Below are 27308 nucleotides of genomic sequence, written 5' to 3'. Positions count from 1 at the left end.
TTTTCTCTGGAATACCGAACACTTTCATTGTAACAACCTGATACATTCACACGAAGCTTCTCCACAAAGGCCAAAAATTAAAGTTTGTTCAAATCCAATATACTTATCGATTCCACTGACATAGGTTTGGGGAAGGCTGGAGTGATTTAACTGCTCAAACCTTTCAAGTTAGAGGAATGTAGGTGACCTCAATGTTACACATCAAAATTGCAGAATGTTCCAACTTTCAACAATATAAGTTCTTGAATGTTGTTTCGTAACTGCCCAAATTGTGGAGGGTTGCACAGAATACATTTGAGATATTACCAAGAATCTTCTGTAACTATCTATCCATATGAGATGTCAAGTCTGCCTCCCTACTAAGGGCAGGGCAAATGGCAAAATTTGGTTCATAATAGCTGGTATTCTTTTAGCACCTAATTGTGCATCTAAGACTTCTTAACTAGATCAATTTTTCAAAGTCTCTGCCTCAATAGACAATCCCAACAAACTCTGCTCTTAGCCTTTTTAACATGGTATCTGAGAGATGCACCAAAAAGTGACTACAGATAACATCTACCCAATATGAAGGTGTCAAAGCACAAGGAATACTTGCCTTGCATCAAATTCACAGTTCTGACTTGGATTCCTCGTCTTCTAATCGAGTATCGCTAATTGTTTTTTGTGTTTCAGCAGGTGGTGCTACCTGGTCTTGGGGATCAAAGTCTTCACCCAAGATCTTAGCAGTAACGCGTCTTGCTTCATAGTCAAGTTCTGGCCACTCTGCCACTATCCTCTTGGCACCCTACAAGACAAACAAGAAAAGATGGAGCTAATGATACAAAGGACAAACTGCAAGAAGAAGATGGTGGCTTATGGATAATGAGACCATTGACAGGGTGAGGCAGCTGAGTTGCTACCTGGAGCTTGGGTTCTTTTGTCATGGGATTATTGCAGAGGTCTATTGTTTTTGCCTTGGGCTTTGTTGCATTACCACACCATGACTCACACCAAAGCCATTCTTGTGGGAGTGAAAAGATGGGTACAGTATGCTGAGCATAGTTTGGAAGATCCTGAGATACAAGATTCTTTTCAGTAGTAACACAACATAAAAGTAAAGAGCAATATAATCATCGTATTATGGAAACCATAAAGCTTGACAAATATGTCTCAACCACTTACAATGAAATGTAGAAGCAAAGAAATTTTATCAGGAAAGCATACGTTGATTGTAAACAATGAAACTTCCCTGAAATGCTTGGGCAGATACCTAACTTTGCTATAACATATGCATGGTGTAACTTGTCATTGACATAACTTATATCAGGTCAACTTGGTTGTCATCCATAATACCAATTAATACGTCCTGAATATAACCACTGTAATCACTATGCAACAGCAAGTATAAAAACAAAAAATCGAGAATTACTAGTTTTAAGTTGCTCAATGAAAAAAATCAGGTGGAAAAAAGGCATCTTAGGCCTCCGTAGGACAGGATAATAACGTCAAACTATTTCCATTTATAAATAGTAATTTCTATATTTTCTCGAGTTCTCTAATCTGAAGAAGGAACTCAAAATGGAAAGATATCTGATTATAAAAATATAAAAGAATTTACTTCCAGTGCGTACACTAGCAGAAAGCACCGATTAGAATGCAAAAAAACTGTGTACCCTCAGAACCAAAACACATTTTGGCTTGCTTCAAGTAAGTCAACAAAAAAAGGAGATATTTATGATGAGCCAGTATTGTAGAATGATATGATGATTGCACATGAAAGCATTGACTTGCCTGATCCAGATTTGAAAGACTGTTTGGATCCTTGCTCAGGGTCTCATAAAACACTCGTAAATTATCTCCCGCAGCAGTCTCCCGGAATTTTAGCAGATCGACAACATATAGAGCACTGCAGATTGCATTCACCATGGAAAGCTTGTTCATTTTTCAAATAACTACAAGTATTATATATATGATTCAATATATAAGAGGTAATGATACCTAATATGATATGGTCTTCCTCGTAAATGCTCCTTCCAGAAGCCCTATTCAATAAATACAAAGAACAAGTTAACAGCTTAGTCAGTAAATGCAAAAGCCAGAACAGCTGATGAGTCATTCTGTTCTCAGTTAAAAGGACAAATGAGTGAGCAGAAAGAGAAGTGAAAAAATAATAGAAAATGCCAATACTTGTTTCCAAAAACGATAGCCATCCATCTCCCTGTTGTTATCACAGAAAGGTGTATACGCAAGGGGCCGTCCCTTCAAATCCATGTCATAAAGTTCTCCCATGTCAGTTCTTACAATTTGGTCTGCATCTACGAAGATAACCTGCACAATAACACATTACAGAAGTTCAATCAACTGTAAGCTCACAACCAAAAAATACAAGATCTAGTAAGGATAATTATTGAATTCTAAAAAAAAAAAATCGAAGGGCGACGGGGGGAATGAATACCTTCTCCAGCGCCAAGGGGAAAATGACATCAAGAAACAGAATTTTATATGCCCAAATGATTCTTTGCTTCTCCTTTTGTTTGTGCAACCATGTAGGCCATTTGTAGGTAATTAATTCATATTCAAAACCATACTCTCGAGCCATATGCGGGATTACATCCTATAAGAACAAAGTAACTCATTAGTTCAATATGTAAACTTTATAGATTGAAACAAGCTGCTAGAAAAAATTAAGGTGAAGAACAAAAGTTAGCGAACCTTAAACTGAGGAGAGAGATAGTTTTTTATGAACCAAAACTTCACTGGCCGTTGAGTATTCTTCAGAACACTTAGTATCATAATTTTTAGGAAGCGTTCATATCTGCAATGTACATTTTAAAGCTGTTAGATACTGAAACTACAAAAGAAGCAGAGAAATTAGGGAAAACATATTAAAATTTGGCCTAAACTTCTTTTTGGATAAGTAAAATATAAGTCTTAACCAAAACTATACAACTATCCATAAATTATCAGGAAAGTAGGAATGCAATATAAGAATAGAAGTGAAAAATACATGACAATAAACTAACATGGTGTCACGACTCAAAATGGGCTATGAGTGGTACCCACACTTAACCTCCTAGGTGGGAGAACCAACGATACAACCTCAACTTATATTAGCAATTCAACTCATAAAACACAATAATATTGCGGAAGCTCAAACCTTATTAAAGTAAGAAATAACAATCCATGAGAGTCTACTACATAACGTTCCCCAAAATCTGAAAGTCATCACTTCAAGGACATCTAATTCTAAAATACTAAGTCGGGAAATATCAAACACCAAATATACCTTGGACTGAGTTTACCTCGCTTACCAAATCTCACCACACCTTTCATGGGTGAAACCTTCAACAACACTTGCTCTCCCTCCATAAACTCCATGTCCCTGACCTTTCAGTCTGCATACTCATTTTGCATGCTCTGAGCTGCTAGAAGCTTCTCCTAATGAATTTCACCTTCCCTAACAATTCCCTCAAAAGACCAGTTCCCCAAGGTCTCACCTCAAATGCATCAAAGCAACCAATAGGAGACCTACATCTCCTCCCATACAATACCTCAAATGGAGTCATCAATACTCGAGTGATAGCTATTGTTGTATGAAAACTCTGCCAAGGGTAAGAACTGAACAGAATGACCACCAAAATCTATCACGCACGCGCGAAGCATATCCTCTAGTACTTGAATTGTCCGCTCAGACCGCCCATTGGTCTGAGGATGCAATGCGGTACTAAGATCTAATCTAGTACCCAACTCAGCCTGTAAGGTCCTCCAAAAGTTAGAAGTAAATTGTATACCTCTATTTGATATGATGGAAAATCGAAACTCCATGCAATCGAACAATCTCGCGAATATAGAATTTGGGTAACTTTTTTTGCATTTTAAGTCACCTTAACTGGAATGAAGTGCGCCGACTTAGTTAACTTGTCAACAATCACCCATATCGAATCAAACTTACCTAATATCTTTGGAAGACCAACCACAAAATCCATTGTAATCCTTTCTCATTTTCATTTAGGAATGCGCATTCGCTGAAGCGTCCCTCCAAGCCTCTAGCGCTTATATTTTACCTGCTGACAATTCGGACATTGGGCAACAAAATCAATTTGTCATGCCTCATTCTACTCCATTAATAATGCTATCTCAGATCACGATACATCTTGGTTGAACCAGGATGTATAGAGTACCTCAAACTGTAAGCCTCTGCAAGAATGGTTTGAATCAAATTATCAACACGGGCCCCACATATCCGCCCATTAATCGTCAGGACATCTTCCTCATCAATCACAGCCTCATTGGCCTCTCCCTGCAAGACCATATGACGAATTCGGCTTAGCTTCTCATCATCAAACCGCTTTCCTTTAATCTCGTCAAGAAAAGAAGATCTCACCTCCACAGAGGTCAAGATTTCCCTTTTCTCAGTTACTTCCAGCCTCATAAAGTCATCTACCATAATTCAAACAATCCAAACCAACATAAAAACGCAACATCTTCCACACATCAATGTGTGTCACTCAAATCAAAACCCAACTTCGTAAAAGTCGTTGATAAATCCCTAGTAAGTTTGTGCCGAACTAGTTCACATTGCATGGTCATAGATGAACTTAAAGACGAAAAACCATACAACATTCAACTCCAAACCAAGGGTCTATACGAGATGTCAAAAACCTTCACTTTCTTAGATTTTTCCCATGACGCAAATTCCAAATACCTTGAACTCTTCAATATATCAGACTCTTGTTCCTTTTGTGCGTAGCAGTTGACAAACCCTATTCTACTTTATTTTAATAAATATGGGATAAGAAATGCAAGGTAAGGCTGCGTACAATAGACCCTTGTGGTCGGGCCCTTCCCCGGACCCTGCGCATAGCGGGAGCTTTAGTGCACCGGGCTGCCCTTTCATGGGATAAGTGGTATAAGATATTAAATAAATTACCACTTTAGCCACTAATTAAATTAAATATCCAAAGTTACCCCTCAACTGAATAATCGCAATTATTGAATAGTCCAAAATACCCCTTAAAAATTTACGGAATCAGTCTTTTATGAAATAAAAAGCTCTAGTACTCAAAACGACCTAATGGGTCGTTACACATGACAATAAGATTTTGTTTCTTTCTTGGGTTCAATTCTTGTTAGAGATGAAAAAAGTTAAGCATTAGAGAAGATGATTCCAAAACAGAAAACTCACAAGTGTCCAGAAGCAACAGAGAATATGTTAATCGTCTTCCCATGACGACCACCGGTTACCTGCTCCTTTGACACGGAAAAGAAAATTGTTTAACCATCACGATCACTTTCTCTAGATAATCTCATGAGTATGATTACTATATTTGATGAGTGAAACTTGAGGAATTACCACTGGAGTGTGTTTACTCTTCTTTGATTGGTCACTGCCACTGATAAATCCAGAAGCCCATTTAAGAAGATTAGAATTCCAACTGTTCGGGTTTCCCTGCGAACAAGAAAATTAGTATTCTACTGCTTATTATTTCAGAGTTACAGACCCATAATAAATTTTCTGTACAGGGAAATGTTTTACAAAATAATAAAGGGAAATTATCACCTTTTTCTTCTCTTGTGAATGGCTATCATCATCAGCAGAAACCAACAGTTTCTCATGTTCCTTGCCCTTTTTCTTAATCACTTCCATGTGAACAAGTTTACCACGCAAATCATCTATAATGATCCGTTTTGACAAAGTTGTCTCTTGACCACCATCACCATCGTCTTTCAAAGTATAAAGCTCCAAGCTTCTACCAGGAGCGAGCTGCAGGTACCAAACTCCAGGAAATGCTTTCATTTGCCAATAACCCAAATTGGCCATGACAAGTGTGTCAACCAAGTGCGGTGTACTTTTAGTGCCTAGGATTAGCTGAAGGCCTCTAGGAGGCTCATGATCCTTCTCAGAGCAATGACCTGATCAAATGGTTTAGAAACTAGAACAATTAACTCATTTGCAGTGAACCATGGCATTGTTCTTCTTTAGCCAATATCTCAGGTTACAATAAGGAATTAGCTCATTTGCAGTGGAACCATCACATTATTCTTCTTTAGCCAATATCTCAGGTTACTAAAGTGATAACATCAAATAGAGGAGAATCAAGTACCTGTTAGGACTAATGCTTCAAGTTCATACACTGCTTGTAGTGTCCTAGTCTCTCCTAGGTTTTCAAGCAACATATTATCTAGGTCATGGCTGCAAGTTAGGCAGATATTAGACATCACTAAGTAGCCTGGCATATATGCCATTAGTTCCATAATCTTTTGAAATACTTACACAGCAACAACAGGCTCAACAAGCCATGGCTCAGGAACATCAAGATTCATAGTCAGTGTCTTAGAAGGTGGCATATTAGCAAAAAATGCTTTGGGACCATAAATGGTGTAATCTGTACTACTAAAGTCATCCTGCAAAATTAGCAAAAATGAAGACGGAGAGAAGAATATCTGAAGGACTAATTCATCAAAAAATATTATGACTGAAGGACTTGCAAAGACAAGTTGTTCTGACATACCAGTGTTGGTATAACATATCTGTAGTAGTTCTTCAATGGAAGATCAACCAGTGAGCTCTGCAAGGAAAAAAAACAATGTGAACTTCCTAAGCCTGAGGTTTACCAACAAAGCCATTACATTGAGATCTTTCATATGATTATTACAGAGGCAATATACCTGAAGACATGCAAACATTGTAGATGTTTCATTTGATAAATATAGAAGCAACATACCTTAGGAAATGGAAATAATTTGGAGACAAAATGCAAATTATTCAAGTTAAAACCTAAACTAAGTAGAAATTTGTAAAGACAAACTTTTGCTTGCATGTTATTACAATTTGTTTAGCCGGCTAAATTAGCAAGTTAAATAATGAAGGGTCCATTGCAACTCTCAGCATCCATTTCTGACAGTCAAAAGCAAGATAGCAAGAGTACTAACATTTCATATTTGGAGCATCCTAATTATAAAAAAGAACATAAAATATTTGAAAGACCATCTTCTAATTCAACCAACAACGACAACAACATAACCAATATAATCCCACAAGTGATGTTGGGGGAGGGTAGGAGGTACATAGACCTTGCCCCGAACTTCCAATTCAGTCATCTCTCACAATTCGAACTTTAACTTCTTAAGAGTTTCAGTAGCTTCAGAACTAGGTTTCTTCTTCCCAAACACCAGCAAGGAGCAACTATCCGACTTCCTTTCCTTTCTAACCTCTGCATGGACATTCACCATACATGCATGATATATGAAGCAGTTTAGATTCTGTCTTTCGCTCCCTTCATTGGTGAATATGGATGACAGATCTACATCAGCTTGCACCTCAACTAATAATGAAAAGCAAATTCTTGCTGAAATGTTCCCTTTTACCATCATTATGTTGTTGAGCTTTAAACCTATCATTTGTTCTTGTCTAGAGCCCTACATGTGATTATAAAGCATTGCACTGATGTTGGACAATTTTCCTTCTTCTCTGATGCCATGCATATTTCATGTGACCAAGCCCAAGGACAAACCTGTCTTCAAACCTTAAAATCCCCATTAGTCCTAGTATGAAATATCAATTCTATCAATCATTCCATTTCAGAATCAAGTCCTCCTGAATAAGTAAGGCCCCATGATTCCCCAAACCAGCTCCTGGCCTAGGACTCGCCCTAATTGATAAATTGTAGAGCACAGCACAGAGGCAGTTCAACTGCCAGTACTAAATCATGGGAAAGTGCAGAGTTCTAAATAAAATAGTGATCATTTTCAATGGTTGTCATATACTACTCAAGGAAATCAACTCACCATGGGGTTGAGTACAAGCCGCATGCTTGGCCGAATGGACTTTGACACAAGCCGAAGAAGAGAAGACAACTTTTGACCGGATGAGCTCAAGGGGTCAATGACAGCATCAATATGAATGCTGGAATTTTCATTTTCTAAAACAACAGCACTGCAAGAAAACATGTTAAGAACATTGATTTAATATAACGGAAATTCCAAAACCAAAAACAATATCCATATAAACCAAAATTGTGCATCTTCCAATAGAGTGTACTTCGTGTTTTCATGGAAAAGGGGTCAACATGAAGTCCATGGCTTATTTACATGCAGAATATTTTTGTTTGATAAAGCATCTTCTACACATAGATGCATGTTCACACCATGACTGAACTTAAAGCACATTACACAATTTTATGTACTCTCTAAGTTCAGATATTTTAAAACCCTTAAGCAAGTTCAACCTTAGGCAAGAGTAAACAACGAGAGCTCAGCTGTGTCATTCTCAGACCCCAAAGACGAGAGAAAAGTAACAAAACTAGAATCTGGTCTTGATGCCACAATTTAGAAAGATACAGCTTGAGCCACAAGGAAGAAAGATAATATCGTTACACGACAGTGAGGTGCTGCATCTTGGGTTAGTGAGAAGATAGAACAGTTTATAACATGCCTACTTGAACAGAGATACGTGTTTTCTCACAGCAGCTGATCAACATATTCAAGGTAGGAAAGATAACTGGTGACATGAAGGAATAATCTTACTACCCAGAAGCATCTCTTTCTGAAATGTGGCATTCACGCGTGTATGAAGAATATATCCTGGTTTTACAGAATCAAGCCGAGGAGTATCTTTCTACCCAGTGTTTCCATTTCTTCCCAATCCCTACTTAAAATCTTTAACCAACTTTCTTGCTTTCTATGATTTCAAATTGCAAGAAAAATGCAACGTGTACCAACACAATGAAAAGATGCTACCAAAGTCTTATGTCCTTGTAATTCAATGCTTTAATGGGGAAGTTGGGACTCATCTCAGCACTTGCAAAGGTGAGGACTGAGGAGACTCTAAAAGCTCCCAGGTGACCATGAGGAGCAAATGTCTCAAATGCCTTTGGTTATTCATCCCTTGTGCACTAGAACATTTCATTTCTTATACTTCTTCTTAGGCATTTGAAAATAACTTGCATAAAATGTTTGTTTGCATAAACATAACACATTTTTGTTCAACAATTTATATTTTAGCAACTACTGTATTTTATATCCATAACATAATAACTCTTGGAGTGAAAGTAAAATCCACATTATCGATAAAAATTGTATTCACAAAATGGTGTTTGACATGTGTTACCTGTATTTCGCAGACAGAAGTTCAAAGCGAGCACCTTCGGGATTACGATCCCTCATAGCAATTGAAGATGAGACGAACATGACAATGTCACTAATGAATTTACTACAATATCACAAAACAATTAGCACAATGAAGAAAATAGTGTGGAGAACCTAAAATTGAAGAAATTACAAAAGCATCCAATTAGCTTCTTCAGTAAAGATGACCCTTGGGAAATTGTTAGAATGATAACTAGGTCCATAAACCAAAGGTCTATATTTTTTTATGCTGGTAGTTGGTCAAAACATAAAGTAGATTAATTATATTTTTAATGACAAGGGAACCCGCAACCGCCACCCTTTGGGTGGACATAGGGTAAAGCCCGCACCTGTGCAATAGCTCGCAAAACACACAGGAGAGGTAAACTACAGTAGGCAAGTCCGTGCGACGAGCTTGACCCAGAAGGCCACCCCTTTGCCGTTGCAGGCAAGGGGATTTGAACTTGAGACCTCCATTATGGAAATCCCAAGTCAAACCATTTGAGCCAGGCCGAAGGGTATAAAGTAAATTAAATTATTGGAATGGTTCGTGAAAATTCAAATCCCAAGTAATAATTTATACCAGTCAAAGAGAATAAATCATTAGATGGAAAAGACAATTGTGTTGATATGACCTGAAGTACACAAAGTCATCAAAGAAGGGTTTTTTAAAAAGAAAATTATCATATAGGGGAGAGGAGAAGGGGAAATGGAGGAGGGATTACACGGTAGGTAAATGAACTTTCACCAATGAGGTAAAGTTCATGTGGCCAACAAACTGGACTACTAAGATTCCCCGGTCATTAAGAAGGCTAGTTGACAAAAGATACACGATAGACCTCTACAGAAATTACAATATCCCCGCCTTGTATAAAATTGACTAAAGAAGGCCCAGTTTCTAGAAAGCAGCCACAGGAATGTGTCATCCAACACTGGCATAAAGCTTTAAAAGACATCATTTGTGAGCATAAAGCTTTAAAAGACACCATTTGTGGGATAACAGGCTCAGTAATATGTGAATAACAGTCGTCGATTGTGAGGCTATCATCTGACTTCTGAGGAACCCAGTTTTAAGAAGATGTTTGCAAAACGTGACGACACTACTCATATCTGGTAGCTCCATTATGCAGGATTATGTATAGTATAGATATGCAAACATTAGCAGCATACTAATGAAGGGAAGAGCAGTTTATTTCTTGAAAGGAAACTTGTAATGACCTTGAGGGTGATTTTCGTAAAATTTGTACAAAACACGCGTGAACAGTAACACGTGTGAACAGTAACACGCGTGAACAGTAACTTTTTGGGCAGAAAATGCCCCTTTCTTCTCATTTCAATATTTTTCAACATTTGTTTGAGTTCTTGAACTCCTTGAGGTGATTTGAGAAGAGATTTTTGAGGCAAAGTGTTGGGTAAGTGATTTTTGATCTAAAACCTTCCTTTTTCATTAAGTTTTTGACGATTTTAACTCTTAAATTTTAGTTTCAAACCCCAAAAATCCTTGTTTCTTCCCTAATCCGAATTTAAGGAAAATTGTGATTTCCAACTCGTTTTGAGCTCTATTTTTATGGGTTTTTCAACCATGAGTTCCTTATTACCAATAGAATGGGATTGTTCAATAAATTTACAGATTTGACCCTTTTCGAAAATAGTTAATTTTTGGACCATTTTACCCCCGGTTCCGAAACCTATCAATATGGGTGTCATTGGACTCCTTGTGACGTGTATGTTTCATTGTTGATAGTGGGTTGTCATTCCGAGAGCTGAATTCGAGAGTTACTTGTCCGGTGGAGGTATTCGAGTGCGGTTTCGGCAATTGAGGTAGGTTTGGCTATCTTTCTTTGAGATTGAGATGGGGTAATTAGTCATTCATATGTTATAGACTTTGGGATGGGGTTGTAGTATGAGTTGAGAATGTTATATATATTGTGATGTCCGTGTGGAGGCTTATTTATTAATGTGTTGCCGTGACGGGGTTTATTTGTATTACATAGCCCGTGTGGGGGCCTTATTTGTTATCTTATTTGCTTTGAGAGCATGTGAATTATGATTTGCCTAAGAGAGAGGCTTGAGTATATTATTTGACTTGTGATGCCGCCTGAGAGATTGAGTTGGGGGTTTTAAGCATACTTGAGTATTGAAATATTGTTGAAAAAGGGGTGAATATTTAAATGAAAGTGTGTTCTTCCCGTTACTATTTATTGAGGGTGAATATCATGTGTAGGTTAAGTTTTGAGAACTTTGAACCTTATACCACATGTGAGTTGATTATTACTTCCATGCATATGTGTTTTGATGCATTCATCCTCATTCATCATATCATGAAACATGGGAAGTTGAGAAATATGGAAATTCTTTTTGAGAAAGAAAATGAAACACCTTTAAACCTTTGTATCTTGAGTCCCTGACCGAGGCAGTTTTCCGGCAGGGTAGTGGATGCATTGTGATCCCAACCTTTGTATCTTGAGTCCCTGACCGAGGCAGTTTTCCGGCAAGGTAGTGGATACATTTTGATCCCAACCTTTGTATCTTGAGTCCCTGACCGAGGCAGTTTTCCGACAGGGTAGTGGATGCATTGTGATCCTAACCTTTGTATCTTGAGTCCCTGACCGAGGCAGTTTTCCGGCAGGGTAGTGGATGCATTGTGATCCCTTGACCACGAGGAGGTGGCAAGGATAATGAGATATTGTGATTGAGGTATATGGTCTGCGAGACCCCCATGGGTCCTGCTTGGTAGCACAGCTCAGCAGGTGTATACGACAGGCTATGCGACAGTCTTGATTCCACCGTACCACCACATCATTGCATCATCATATTGCATTGCATTGCATTGATATCTGTGCTGCTTGAATTATCTGATTAATTGTGATTATGAGCTGTTATTATGGGTTTACTTTACTCGCGCCAATATATATATAAACTGGCAGCACCGATGCCGAAGTGGGACTTTTCTGTATGCAGGTGGAAGCGTTCCTTAGTTTATTTCATAGGTTTGATTAATTCCTTATACTCAGTCAGCTAAAACCTACTGAGTACATGTGAATTGTACTCACCCCTACTTCTGTGTCCCTTTTTGATGCAGATACTAGTCGGGGTACCCCACGTGGCAGTTAATATTCTAGCGGATTGTGTATTCTCAGATTAGTGGTGAGGTCCTAGAATTCGGATCGTCACTAGTCTATCTTTATTTTTCAGTCTTTTGTATCATTCAGAGACTTAAGTTGTATCTTCAGATTCGCACCTTGTATTAGATGCTCTTTATACTTATGACACCAGGTTTTGGGATAATTTCTTCATTGTTTTTTTTTCTTTTTATTTAAATCGTGGCATCACTTTTCCCTTTGGGAGTCTTGTATGAGTTTTATTTTTAGGGTTACACATCAGATTGGGTTTTGAGATGTGTGCCATCATGACCTCAGTTTTTGGGTCGTGACAAAACTGGGGTATCGAACTTGAAGAAACAACTTTCAAATTTACTTTATAAGCAGTAAAGCAGGTGTTCACAATTGGCAGTACAGCATAAAGCGAGAACGGAACACATTGAAGAACACAAATGCACAAACCTTGTTAGCATATCAGGGTCAATGTCCCCCCATTCTACTTCTTCAACTATTTCCACTATATGCTTTATTCTTTGCTTAAATTCCAGAGACTCCAAAAGTTGCAAATCATGGCTCAAGAAATTTGTGTTGTCAACCAGGCTAATCACCTATCAAAGTGGTCAAAAACTGAGTTAACACAGAACAATATAATGTTCGTCAAAAACTGATTAAAAGAATGTCTCCTCCAATCACACCAACACTCTGAAGATCATGAGGATGGGATCTCAAAAAATCTAAATATTCTTGGGGGTCAAAAATTCCATAAGAATACACATTTCAAATTAATGCAATTGACACAAGTCAAACTTACTCTCCCATTTGTAATAACTGCATTGGCACCATACTCCAAGCCAACTTCTCCAAACAAAAACTTCCTCACCTGTAAATGTATTAAAAATGAAGAATAAATGGAGAGGCTATTCAGCAAGAATGCATCTAATCAATACCTTAGCCGCATAGCACCAACTACAACTAATACACTCTTTGTCCTAATTTATATGAATCACTTTCCTTTTTAGTTAGTCCAAAAAAGAATGACACATTTATATATTTAGTAACAATTTAATTTTAAAATGAGCATTTGACCCTTAATGAAATAATTTATAGTCATACAAACATCTACGACTTATTTTAGACCACAAATATCAAAAATATTTCTGTCTATCTTAAACTTTGTACCTAGTCAAACTACATCACATAAATTGGAACAGGGGGAGTAGTTCATATTGGTATGATTGGTGTCTCTCTGAACGCTTTGACCATAGAGTTCACAAATTGGATAGGTAGTGTTGTTCTCTCATCAGAGAAACTGGGGTCTAATGATAAACGTTTGCTTAATAGGTAAGTAAAACACTTTAGCACTCCGGTTGATAGAAGGAGTTAGTTATCGAGACAGATAATCTTTAGAGTAGGTCGAAAGCAAATTCTGCTGTGTTGTCCACACAATTATTAGGAAATGTTTCAAAGCATTTCAACTGACCATAGCTAAGATACTACAAAAATAAAAATAAAATGCAGATACTAATGGCATCCTAAGCATTTGCAACTTCTAACCCATGGAATTAATTCCCATATATTGGTCAGTTCCCATGTATTGGACGCTTGATCAAATATAAAATGCAAGGCCATGGATGAGTTGATCTTGATCTAAAACGGCCTTAGTGAGTTGTTGAACAGACTAACTAAAGCCAGGAATAGTCAGATACCTTCTTCAAGTGCATTTTTAACTTCTCATCAGAAAGTCCAGAAAGAGCAGACTTGAGTCCTTCTGAGGACAATCCATTTGAATTAGCCAGTTGAAGGACCCTATCCATAAATGCCTCACTGTTTTCAGTGCCCGCCGAAGATGCATGCATATATTCATGTTGGTAAAGCAAGCAAATTTGGTCCAGGAACTGAAGAATGCCTTTCTTGTGACTGCAAATCATCATTCAAAGCAAGATAAAGAAAGAAAAAAGTACAGTTTAATGAAGCCATTAAGAAAAAAAAAAGTGCCCAAAGAAAAGATCCAAAAGAATCAGTAGAGACCTATATGATGAGGCTGTGATTTGGAAAACTTTCATGAAAAGAAAGCTTGGTGAATGGGGATCCTGAATAGAGTTAAACAGCACTCCCAAGCGACCATTTGTGGTGCCAGCCATCTGCAGAAAATCCAAATACTTAATTCCCATGACCAAGAGTATTTTTTGTTGAACTTGAGTATCCAAGAGTATTTAGAAATAAATAATGATGAAGAATGTCTTGTATGTGTGTAACACACACACACACACACATATATATATATATATATATGTTGCTGGTAGAGAGAGAGAGAGAGAGAAGGGGAGTCTTGGAGTGACTGGTAAAGTTGTTGTCATGTAACCAGGAGGTTACGAGTTCAAGCCTTGGAAACAGCCTCTTGCAGAAATGCAAGGTAAGGCTGCGTATAATAGACCCTTGTGGTCGTGCCCTTCCCCGGACCCTGCGCATAGCGGGAGCTTAGTGCACCCGGTTGCCTCCCAGAGAGAGAGAGAGTGAGAGAGAGAGAGAGAGAGCGAGTGAGATGGAGAACTACCAGATAATGTATTCCTTCACGAAGCAATTTCATCCCTTTCTCTGATGCCATATTGACAGCAAGAAGATGAGTCACAGGCTTCAAATCATCTATTGCTGGAAAAGAAGTTAAGACGGCACAAATGAAAGAGATACTCAAACATGTTCCACATTAAACAATAGTGTTAAGCCGAGTATAGCTTACTTTCTGTAGAATGTAAGTAGCTGATTTCATTAAAAAATGAGTTGTCTGCAAGAATTAAAGCAGAGAGAGATACAAATCTCGGTTTGACTTTCCCTTCAGCTATAATCTAAGTCAACAGAGAGACAACAATGTACCCAATTATTTCAGGCACTAAGCACAAAAGCCAATGCAACATATTTTGGGAAAACAAAGAATTGAACCTGTGGGTTATAGCGCTGCACACCACTCTCTGATAGAAACGTGTCCAGGATGTCTGTATGAGAGTTTATATGCCCAAAATAAACGTGTTCTTGTATTTTAGGAACCTCATCATTCATTGCATTCATTAGCGCATCCTGCCAGTAGAAGTTCCAGGTATATTATATCATGTTATAGGACAGTCTCATCCTCCTAGAAATAAATTTCAACATACGGATAACCAACAGATATGGAGAAATATTTTGGCTTGATATAGCTTATACAGCTTTTTAAATCAATTAGTAACAGGAAAAATTAGAAATAAATTTACATGAGTCGCCAATTGGTATCTCATATATATCAGGTCTCCTGGAAAAACTCTATTTCCTTAAACCTTTCTCAAAAGCAAACTCCATATTCTTGGAAACATATTTATCTTTGAGCAACTAAAGCACAAGGAGAAAAGACCAGTATGAGACCATGGCATTCAAATAACAAATCTAATTTCCTAAAGAAATTACCCAACATAATCATTTTCCTTTTACTATATGCCATACTTGTCTAGGAGATTTTTCTTTTTCCCTTTTCAGTGAATCAAACTTCAGATATTGGTAAAAGAGGCAATTATTGAGACCATTTATGTACCTGGAAAATAAGTTGCACAAATATAAGTAGAGATGCAAATTTAGAGTTACAAATGTCGGACACTAAGCGATTTTTTCAATACTTTGAATCTGTGATCATAAACAGGGTTATACCTCAGTAGGGTCATGGACAAGCCCATTGAACAAGAGGCAACATTGTCTCTTAGACAAACCTAGCTTAAATACAAACAGAGAGCTTTCCTCAGAGAGTTCTTTGAAAGTATGCTCCTTCTCCAGTCTCAGTAAGGTATCTTGAGGAGGAGTTTTAGCCTGAGGTCTACAAAAAGACACAGACTGTAAATGTTTTGGAACACAAATTAAGAAAGGAACAATCTATCAACTCAAGAAATTAGTAATGAGAAGCCATTTTAATGCATGTAGCTCTCAACAAAACAAGCAGAAAAATGAACTGGACGCTTGGAAAATGGTAAGCTTACAGCAGTGTTTCCACAAATGCGCCTTCAACATGGTGTACTTCAGGAGGATCTTCAGCAGCTGACTCAATTCGCAATTTGTTTACCTACATTTCTAGGTGAAATAGTTACTTAACTGTGTATATTTATAATACACCAAAAACACTACAGGAGCAACAGGAAAAACTCAAAGTAGAAGTAGTAGAAAGTTCTCCAAATTTGTAACCCATACACATCCTGACATGAATCACCACCATTTTCCAGAAGAACAGATCATCAAAAGGAAAAACTAAAGGACCTAGCCCCATTACTCCCTTTCATCAGACATGCTCCAGACATAATTGTTCTAAAATTTACACTAGGCATTTTACTATGAGGAGCAATGCTGCTCTATAGATGTTGTGGGGAAGCTCCATATTATATATAAGAAGTATGTAAAAAGTAGAGAACCCACCCGAAAATATGGATGTCTACAACAAAGAAAACCCAATCATCTACACAAGCAAAGGCATTGTGGTGAGGAAGGAAGAATAATATGACTGAGTAGAATAAAAATACCAATGAGGCATGACAAGTAGTGGAACTAGCTATACAACTCAACAGGGGACAAGCAATGGCAGGCCATGAAAAAGGTTGCACACTAAAATCAGGTTTTCCTTTATTCTTGGATAAGTAAATACAAGTTTTTCTTAATAGAAGAAGAAGAAGGTGAAAGAATTTCACAAAACCCAAGAGATTACTTCTGGAAACACAAAGAGACCGGTAACATGCAGAATTGCATATTAAAAGATAGTAATAGGCAATAATAGCTAAAGACTAAATAGCTCCCTTCAAAGGCAAACAAGTGCTTTGCTTTTGGGGCTTTTTATCAGACACTCTTTTATGCATCAACTTGTTAACCTTCAGGAGAAGCTGTTCAGATACTAACATGGTAATTACACATATGGCATCCCCTGCAATCTAACATATTCATTTATAGGCAGTATACAGAATAGAAAGTATTGAAATCATACATTGCTCAGGAACTGGAAAGCTGTTGCAATTCCTCGGTTTTCCTTGATGTAGATGAAAAGACGAATAATCTGCCAAAAAAACATTACAGTTTTCATCAGTTCATATGCATCAAGAGCAAAATTGAAACTTCAAGGGAAATACAACTGTTAATGGAATAAAAGAAAGACAGTGAAAAGAGTTCCTTTTTTATTTCCAAAATGTAATGAATTTTTTATGAAATCTTAGTACACTAGCTACATGTAAAAAGAGTTCTTACGACAAATCATGTTCTAAAAGAAAGTAATAATATCATCAACAGCTCACATTTTGTAGCAAGTTGTCTCTATGACAAAAATCATGCATAAGGGTGCTATCAGTGTCTTGATGCATGTGTTGTTATTTACCCATCAAAAAAAGAAAAACAACTAGACCCTTGTGGTCGGGCCCTTCCTCGGACCCTGCGCATAGCGGGAGCTTAAGTGCACCGGGCTGCCCTTTTTATGAATGCATGTATACTCCAAGCTGTTAGAGTAAGGTCCAACTAAATACTTATATAAGTGGCTAGCTATTTGAGCTTTTAATTACATGATACCAATCAGCATAGCACGTAGTAGAATATTATTAGTTCATATGACAAGTACCTTATAGAAGTATGTTGCAGAAAAAAAATGCAACAGCCAGCAATATAGGAAGTTGGAAAAAGCAGAGCGACCCTGTTACTATTACATGACTATATACAATACTTAGTAATTAATCAGGAAAACATTTCCATTGAACTTCTGAGCCACATGTAGGGAAAACAAGGCATAGAACTCTAAGCAAATGTACCCTGACTATACGCCTGTTAATCTGAAACACCTATCTTCATTACTAATCCACTCTACCATGTATCATGCAAAAGAAACAAGTATTTACTTGTAAACATTGAGTCACTTGGCTTATACCAAGAATGACAAGCAACTAGTTAAGGGTCCAAATAATCTTATTCAACCATTTACTAGTTATTATGACGAGATTTGAGTAATTACCAAACTGGAGAGGTCTTCCTGATTTGGACCATCCTTCTCCTTATAAGAAAGGGGAAGTTGACCACTGCTTGATTCAATCTCCTCAATTAACTTTGCAGAGTACAATATCACTCCAAATCTCATTGGAATATGATTCTCAAACATTGAAACAATTGCGTCAATTGTCTGCAAATTGTAGAGAAACTGTTAACCCGTATTCTTTTATCACTATAAACTGGATGACAACAACATAAACAACTAAAAAACAAATGAGCACAAAAACATATTTTGGGTTCCCAACACGATAGAGCTTACCTCAAGCCCACAAATGGAGGCAGGGTCCAAAACATAAACTGCATGGAAGAGGTTCTTCCGGATGTAACGCATTTGTCCAGGGTAGACTGGCATCAGGATCTAAATCAGAAAGATGCAAAAAGTTAGAAAATAAAAGTTAATGAAGTGATGACAAAGAGCACAATCCCAAGATCAGTTAACGAGGTACCTCGTTTAAATTGCTCCGCCAACGTTTATACATATCATCCACCTCCAAGTTATTGAGATAATGAACATGATCTGAGCGAAAATCAACACGGAATGTACTGGACTCGGAAGGGGGCAGTGCTGAAAGGAGCTTCCTCACGGTGCTGACAGGAATCTGAAATTCTCAAGCAACAATTACTCATGGGCTTTTGCTCAACAGAACAGCCATGAAAAAATAAAACACCAAAGACGTTTGGGTATAAAAAATAATAAAGGTTGCGACATAAGCATTGATGAACTGCACAACCTACAGGCAAAACCGCAAAAGACAAGGGCAACTTTAGGGTATGGAAAATCAAGCACCAAGAAACTTCATCCCACATGTTAAGTTCCCATGTTTGAATGATCTATTTGCTACAGCTTGCAATCATAAACATTTTATGCACAACTAATGAGAAAGTTCCAATGATGTTCTAGGTTCTGAGCATACTCTCCACAAGAAAAAGCTGAGGCAACTTCATATAATAGCCATCATAGGTCGCTAGCTTTTGTAATTGAAATGATGAGCTAAACTTCACCCATAGTTAAGGGGCACAAGCAGTATAAACTTCTCTTCTAAATGACGGAATATACTGTATAAAGCATATGAAGAATTTGTCTCCTTAGCAAGATGTTTCTGCAGCATATTCTGGGAATTCACCCCACCCCCAGTAAATCAGGTAATTGCGCACTGGTTGCATCAGAAGAAAATCTCAGATAACCAAAAAAGATGTCAAAACTCAGGGAATCTGTATCAGGCATGCCCTTGAGAAGGTTCTAGAGCTTCGCACCTTCATTTTAGAGTATTGATCAGCTAATGATAACTCCTGATGGATCATGTCAACCAGCCTGGAAAACAAATTTCAGAAGTTCTTCAACTCTACCAAGAGGAAAAGGGGTGAGACTTCTCACAGTGAAGCGCTGGTGATCATAAAGAAAAGTTTGACAAGTAAAATCAGATGCAAACTATAAAGTGAATCAGTGAAAAACAACCATTTTTTGTTCTGTCAAAAAAGTTATCAGTCTTAAGCATATAACCAAACACTCGGAGAACCTTTGTTGAAGCACATAATAGTAACAAGGGATGGTTCAACCGAATCATCTCCCCAACTCTAAGTGTAGACGTCTGCCCATGAATTAGGTGATATTTCACTGGGTTGTTGTTGTTGTTGTCCCCAAATTCTGAACACATTCATTTCTAATTTTTCTTCTCCCCGTTTCTAATAATAGAACATAATAACAGATTGTAAAGGAAATGAATTGCGGATGGAAATAAGTGAAGGCAGGCAGAGGAGAGGAGATAAAGGAAGATGGCGTAGAGGCAAGTGAAAGCATTACAGATAAAGGTCAATATCATCAATATTGACTAAGGCACCATTCAGGGCCATTAATGACTTTCCAGGTGGGACCATTCGCTGATTTGTAACAATTTCCTCTTTGATAGATTCATTGAGCTGCATAAAATTTAAAAGCATATCAAACGATCAGATCCTAATAAATGTCACATTAGTTGGAAAAAAATATTTACCACTAGAACACTAAATATGCTAACTGAAAAATAGTTTACCTTCATCCGAGATAAAGAAGAGACAACACTAGGAAAATTTTGATTAATTTCTTGCATTGACTGCAAAGGATCAGCAGCATGAACTATCCTCTGTGCAGTTTGATGCCCTAAATCTGTTTATTTATATTTGGCATCACAAAGGGAGTAACCATAAGATTAGCTTAATCAAAAAGAAGCTTTCATTTCTAATATTGACAAGTTCTAGGCTCATAATAGTAAGGTTATCATCACCTTTTAACTCCCAGACATCAAGTGTATCAGAAACTGTTGATGATAGAAGATAATCCCTGAAAGCCATTATTTCAGATGTTAACTCCTGTTTACGCTCCTGCAGATAAGGGAAGCCAGAATCGGTTCTTCAATGACTACAGCCTTGGCAGGATGGATTGCCCGCAACTATTACAACCACCGAAAAGAGCTTTTACTGGACTCTAAAAGCTAATCACACAAGACACGAACCATAGTGAAGGTTGCCAGTTTTTTTAAAAAAAAAAAAAAAAGCACAAACCATAGTGTAGAATTTAAAAAAGTCTTGTTAGCATCTCAGCTAATGTCTGCATTTAGTCTGCCCTTCACATTATTAACATCATGCTTTTCATGGGGGGAAGAGCGAAGTGTAAGATTTTTTTTGATAAAGTAAGAAATTAAAAGAAGGGCAAAATGTGTCAGTTACAAGAAGTATACCAAAAAGTAAAAAACCTTAAAAAATATACATGGTTTTCTACGAAAGATAACAGAAATTCTCTAAGGGGCAAAGTGTAGGAGAAAGCACACGGTAGAGTAGAGATGCACTTTTTTGAGAAGAAATCAGCAGTAAAAGGACAGATCTCTATCCTCCATCGTTGTTCAAATAAGACGTCAAAAGGTGGTGGAAGATATAGAATGGTAAGGGGGAGGAGAGAATGACGAAGAGTTACTGTGTATTCTGACTTCTCATTCTGCATATCTTCACCAAGTCAAGTCTAAAAGGGGGGGGGGGGGAGGGGGAATAAAAATACAATAAGACCACGAAGAGAAAAACTTTTGAGGAACTGTGTCAAACAGCCAGCACTTTACCAAACTTACCTTTACCAAAGGTGATCCATCCACTCAAGCACACCACCATGTTATTTCTTTTACTTAAGGGAGATATAAGCTCTGTGTTATTATTATTATTTGTCCTTCACTGAATTATTTTTTAAGTGGTCAAGTAAAATAAGATTAGGATGCATATTTTTCTTAAGATATTAAGAGTTTCAAGCTATATTCTTTATGTTGTCAATAAAGTTTGTCGACTTTCATTTTCATTGGCAACACTGTTATTTCTTTTCTGAACAGTAGGTCCACAAAGTCATCAACAAGTACATGTACTGTGTATGTGTTCTAAGGTAATGATTTCAATAGAATATCAGTTTGAGATAGGAAAAGTCGATAACACAAACCAGAATCCTAGAGAATATAAATCCCCTGACTTCTTGGCTAAGATCTTCAGTGTGAGGATCTTCAAGAGTGACCCCTGCAGCAATAGATAAACTTAGATGCTTTTTGCTAAACACAAGATAAAAGAAGCATGGACATTTTTTTTATCAGGTACTAAAAGAAGCAAACAACATGGGAAAGAAAAATACTTGACATATAATGTGAATAAAGCAGTAATTTCAAATGTGAGATCAGCACCACTATTCGACTCCTAATTTTTCCAAGAAGTTAAGTGGGTGGATCTTATAAAACCCAAAGGTTTTGCTCCACTGATACGAGTATATTTCATATCCTAAAATTCCGCATTTTGGAAAAACATTTTCACACAATCTTGAAACTAAAAGACAACTTGCTTTTTAACATAAGTATAGTCACTATCTAAGAGAAATGGAAACAATATACAAAAAAAAAATGTCTCTGAGATTCATTGCAAGAACGAAGAATAAGACAAGTTCAGCCTTGATATCATAAAAATAAAGGACATTTATTTCTGTTGATTTTCTTTTGGGAAATCATGAGATCCTAAGGGATCCAGTCACTTTATCCTTGATCCAAGCAATGTCAGCTCAACCACGGCAATTGGTAATGAAAAAGCGATAAAGATCCAGAAACAAAACAGTGTCAGTCTTCCCATTTTAGAAAAAGCAATGTTATCCTATAGGAAGTAGTAAAACATCCTAAGCTGGCATTCAACACTACGTTGGAGATTACCGCATCAATATCGCTGCTTGCATCAAGTAGCATGATTCAGATGAGTGCACAACAGAACTTACCTTTCTTTACAGTGCTGTCATCCATAGCCTTGTATTCCATATTTTTCAGTGCTAGTTCCACACCATAACCACCCAAGTTCAAGGAGTCTCTGGTACCAAGAGCTCCACAGGGGGTACTTTTTGATTCACATCCAGAAGGTAACACGGGTCTTACGACATAATAAATTTTCCCCTGTGATAGTTATTGGATAGTCAGCACTTGAACAAATTACAACTCTATTTTTGGTTTTAGTTATAGGAGGGAGAGTATAACAACAGAGATAGGGACTGAAAATGAATATTTTTTCTTTCATTCTCTAGTTGGAACGAACAACGTGGAGATAACACTGAATATGTCTCATAGGCAAGGGTAATAACCTGAACCCTTCAACCCCCCTTCTTTGTAGCAAGCATTTTGTTAAGTAAAACCTAGTGGAATCAAATTCAAATGTTTCAATTGATAAAAATGAAAATAAAAGAAATGTCATAATGAGGAACACTGAAAAGCGTCGCAATGCTTTATTCATTGGCTGATTCCAAAAAAGTATGGGGCTATAGACAGAAGTACCCAGGCCAATCAGGAAGCGTTTCACATTGTCTCAACTCCGGTCTTTCGCGAAAGAACAAAGCATATAAAAGTAGACTGTCACTTTATTCGACAAAAGATTGTGTTCTTACAGAATCACCCAATGGTCCACAATTAAGTATATTTACGGCAAGCCAGAAGCATACAATATGTACACTGCAAGTTGAAGGGAAGTGTTAAGAATCTTTAAATATGGCAGGAGTCCATACAATATGTACACTCCAGATTCACAGATTACAAAAGAAAGAAAATATCAGCTCCCAGAAAGGCAAAAATAGCTATCTAAATAGCTAACAACAAAGATCTATGGAGCTGATAAATTCCAAGGAAGAATCAACACTAGGTACAGGAATGAGATTAACCCAACCAAAAAGAATAATCAAACATCTTGCTTTAAGGGTAGGAATGGGAGTTGGGGTGCCATCAAAACATCTTTTGTTCCTCTCTTTACCTTACAAACACTGTCTAAAATCTCCAAGGGCTAGAGGGGATACAAGCAACTCATCCTCAAATCTTATTTTTTGCTTCGTTCTTAGAAGAAGCATATTGATGACCAAGAGCACCCACTAAGGCTTTACCTTACTTCCTCTACAGCCCTTGTTGTATTTAATTAATGCATGGAAACAATGTGAGGTTACCTCTGATAAAGGAAAAAAAACACATCTTTTATCATCTATTAAGTTTCTACACTATGTTAGGTTCTTTTATCACTTAATTATATTGGAGAATTAATTTTTTTTTGCTTCTCAAGGTGCAAACGGATGTATCATTAAAAGAGATGTTTATTTTTCTTTTAGATAAGAGCAGCCAAAAAAGAGATGTTAAATATTGAAGAGCTTTTATCAATGTCATGGATAGTATTCATGTAAAAAGGAAATATTCCAGAGAATCCAAATCATGAACAGCCATTCTGACTTCATTCTGATTCTGGAGGATCAAGAGAAAATTAATAAGCACAGATAACCTATAGAGGCATGGTAGCTGACCTCTCTGGCAGCACTGGCCAAGGTACGATGAAATTGTTCGAAGCAATGGGTCCCCAGAGCACCATATAAAATAGCTACCAGATTTCCTACATTTGAATCTGGATGGACATGATCAAACTCAAAAATCTCGGGGTGCAATGTATCGAGAGATCTGCATACAAAAATATTTGGCCAATATTAAAGATCAGCAGCAAAGCTCACATACATCTGGACATAATCAACCGCCTTATATATGTTTTGTGAAGAGAAAAGAAAGTCAGACAGACTTACACTTCTTTGGGGTTCTGCAGCCACACCAGCAACTCAGCAACATCAAAAAATAGTCTTTCACCAGTGTCTACCCAACAACAGTTTCCTTCAGGACTTCTTGGGCTCTCACCAAAAAGCAGAGGATTAACCTTTTTGTACTTTGCACTATCACTTTGCTGAAATACTCCTTCATCAGGAGAGCTTGAGCTGTTATCGTCAGCAAGTGGAAAAGAAGAAAGAGATTCCTCTGCCAATTGACGATAAAGCACTATCCGAGGAGATGCTGATCGAAGAGTGAGAGAAAACTCAAACATGCCTATCAAATATTCACTTAATAGAGACCTCCCATGTTTTATAATTCTCTTCAAGCAATCTTTGGCAGTACGGCAGTCAGAATTTTCATCTGCAGAGTGAAGCCATAACTCGATAAAATCCCAAAAATGGTCCTTAGATTCCTTTGATAGCAACTCCCTGTCCATCATGAGCAGAACATCACAAAATGTAAAAGGAAAAGGTACGGTTTGCTCCTACTACAAGGAAACCCATGAGAAGACTAGTTGAGTACGTTTTGGCAAGAGAAGGAAACCTCAATGTGGTATATAACTACATATCTTCTTAACGTTACCCTTATCAAAAAAAAAATATAACTACATATCTTCTCTATATTGTTCCAATTCTGTTGGATGTGTCCAAATGGATATCCTTAATGTGTACATACATTTCTTTCATGAGCCTGAGAAAGCACTTGTTCATGCATGATACAAGTAACCAAGATATTTATACTTCACTGCATCCCATATTCTTATAGTAAATTCCTCCTTTACTTATTACTCGAACATAACCCTGATTTTCTAGACATGTTTCTTTTACAATAAAATATTTCAATTGCTCCAAGCATCCATTTTTTTAACCTACCTACAGTGCATAGCTTTTCTTCTGCAATTTATCACCCAATCTGTTTCCTCCTTTTCTTTAACATGTGGATCCTAAGATTATAGTTGACAGGACTTTCAATCATAACTCAGGTCTCCAATGGCTGGAAAATGTAAGAAATACTAAATATGTCAAACATCTCTTACTACACATACTCCTTGTGGCCTACCACTACATGAGAAAACGAATACAGAACTCTACTTTTCCAAGCTCCAAACTAGTCTGCTCAACCGGAAAGGAAATAACTGGTATATCAACATCCTTGATCCAACATTATCAACTTTACTTGGATTTCTATGGACATCACTCTAATACTTACTAAATATAAAAGATGTTACCCAGGTCTCTTCAGCTCAGTTAACAATACAGTGCTTCACAGTCTACATTAGGGTCCTCAGCTTCTTCACAAATCTTAAGTAATCTTTTTTAAAAAAAAAAATACGCACAAGAGCATACTTTTACAGAATTTACTAAGAAATTTGGAAGAACTAAGTGAATAGTTAGGATATCAAAAATCAAATAGAATTTCAACAAATGGAATTGTTGAAGGATATATCAACACGAACATGTTCATGAAAAGAGAAAAAGACGAGACCTTGCAAAACTTTCATATATATAACGGCTCTTTTGTTTGGTGGGAGGAGGGAACTGATCCTACATACAGGCCATACTTAGTGGCCATATAAAATTCAAGTAAAACAATTTAAATATTATATTCATAAATTATTAGGTTTTACAGTGGTGGTTGGTAGTGGTATTTGGCAATGGTGACAGGTGGCGATGTTGTGCAAAAGGAGTGGTGGTGGTGATGTTTGAAAATGATGGAGTTGGTTATGGTTGTGATGGTGGATGTACTTGGTGGTAGTGACTAGTGGTGATAGTCGTGGTGGTTGATTAGTGTGGCTGGTAATGGTAGTGAAGGTAGTAGGCATGATGATAGTTGGGGTAGTGGAGGTGGTTGGTGTGTTAGTGACGAGGGTAGTGAGATAGGATGGTTGTCCATGGTTCTTCTCACATGTTGTTGTACTGAGATGCATATTGGCTAAAAGTTGTACTTCTCATCATTGCACTCTCTAGGTGCTAGTCTTTAAATAAAATTTTCATTACATATTCTCCCAAAAAAAAGATTGCATAGGTGTTTAGATTACCAAGAGAAGCTGGCAGTTTCAAGGCAGTTTACTCGGTTCTATCGTACAAACCTACAGATAGGAGGAGGAACTAGATGACTGCATAACTTAGTTTTTACTCTCTTATTATTATCCTTTCCCTAAAGCATTTACTCAAGCATGAGGTTTTTGCCTTATGCCTTCTACAATTAGCCATCACTCAACGCATATGGGTAAAACAAAATACCAGTATGAGATATGTTTGCATACATCATGTCTGAAATATTGGCTAGATATGCAAAGACAAGATCCATGATCATGACAGGACTTCCATAGTGACAGCCTTGAAAATCAGATATACCAATAGTCTGTAAACGGAATTCAAAAGATTGCTACAGGTTCCATGGAAGTGAAACCCATTCTTGGAGAGATAGCATGGTGGCGGTATTAGCCTTCTTGATTTTCATGAGGGATGCCAATTTGAATATACTAGTTTGCCTCTCCTCTACTCTCCAAAAGTGTTTCTATATACTAGTACAGCTAAAACTTCATAAAGGCAAGTACAGTTATCACAAAAAGAAAAGTGCAAAAGGCAACCAAAAGCAATACAACTTCTACTGCGCTTCAATCCCAAACTAATTAACAAAGAAGGCCTTTTTCAAGAATGGTGAAGAATACATACCCGGCTTCCAAGAGTATAGGGGTACCAGACCACTTAGCCCTGAGAGCAACCTGAACGTTCTTGGGTTTACTATTTGCCGCATAAACTGAATGCCCAGAAAGGCAAATAGAGAAAACTACAGCGATCACAACCCAAAACCCAAATCTGAAACGAGTCTCCATTCAAGAAAATCCCACAATCAAGATTGAAACATTCCTAGTTAAATGAACAAGAATTCTTGAACTGCAGATCAAGATTTTGTCCTAATTTAAGTAGAGTGTTAGGGCTCAGTGTAGTATTTGCACCTTCGATCG

The 27308-nt window shown here is 37.3% G+C and overlaps 1 protein-coding gene across 3 annotated transcripts; it reads right to left on the bottom strand.

Moving 5' to 3' along the window:
- LOC129885850 (UDP-glucose:glycoprotein glucosyltransferase) lies at positions 1-27308 on the bottom strand. 3 transcript variants are annotated; one of them, XM_055960300.1, is made up of 38 exons: positions 27016-27308; positions 24316-24765; positions 24046-24196; positions 22495-22666; positions 21685-21758; positions 20495-20591; positions 20264-20376; positions 20035-20150; positions 19488-19545; positions 18680-18832; positions 18493-18591; positions 18199-18363; positions 17191-17259; positions 16202-16284; positions 15879-16041; positions 15144-15278; positions 14944-15049; positions 14761-14855; positions 14235-14347; positions 13913-14123; positions 13018-13086; positions 12669-12814; positions 9089-9190; positions 7768-7915; positions 6492-6548; positions 6254-6384; positions 6084-6172; positions 5540-5892; positions 5333-5428; positions 5165-5229; positions 2692-2794; positions 2435-2593; positions 2167-2307; positions 1978-2021; positions 1771-1885; positions 900-1052; positions 596-784; positions 1-519 (listed from the first exon to the last, which is right to left on the bottom strand). In XM_055960300.1, the coding sequence occupies exons 1-37, from the start codon at positions 27174-27176 to the stop codon at positions 608-610; spliced, it is 4932 nt and encodes a 1643-aa protein (XP_055816275.1). In that variant the 5' UTR covers positions 27177-27308; the 3' UTR covers positions 1-519; positions 596-607. The 3 variants fall into 3 exon arrangements, with proteins under 3 accessions (XP_055816275.1, XP_055816274.1, XP_055816277.1); XM_055960299.1 differs by having other exon boundaries at positions 1-784; XM_055960302.1 differs by having other exon boundaries at positions 1-784; positions 5165-5223.

The sequence above is a fragment of the Solanum dulcamara genome, chromosome 4, assembly GCF_947179165.1.
Source record: "Solanum dulcamara chromosome 4, daSolDulc1.2, whole genome shotgun sequence".
NCBI classification, from domain to species: domain Eukaryota; kingdom Viridiplantae; phylum Streptophyta; class Magnoliopsida; order Solanales; family Solanaceae; genus Solanum; species Solanum dulcamara.
The sequence above is the reverse complement of the archived record's forward strand: the minus strand, read 5'-3'. Positions and strand labels throughout refer to the sequence as shown.

Coding starts and splice junctions, on each gene's coding strand:
- LOC129885850 (XM_055960299.1), bottom strand. CDS start 27,176: ATGGAGACTCGTTTCAGATTTGGGTTTTGGGTTGTGATCGCTGTAGTT. Junction 2,308..2,434: donor TCCCCTTGGCGCTGGAGAAG/GTATTCATTCCC, acceptor GTTATTGTGCAG/GTTATCTTCGTAGATGCAGA. Junction 2,022..2,166: donor GCTATCGTTTTTGGAAACAA/GTATTGGCATTT, acceptor TTTATTGAATAG/GGCTTCTGGAAGGAGCATTT.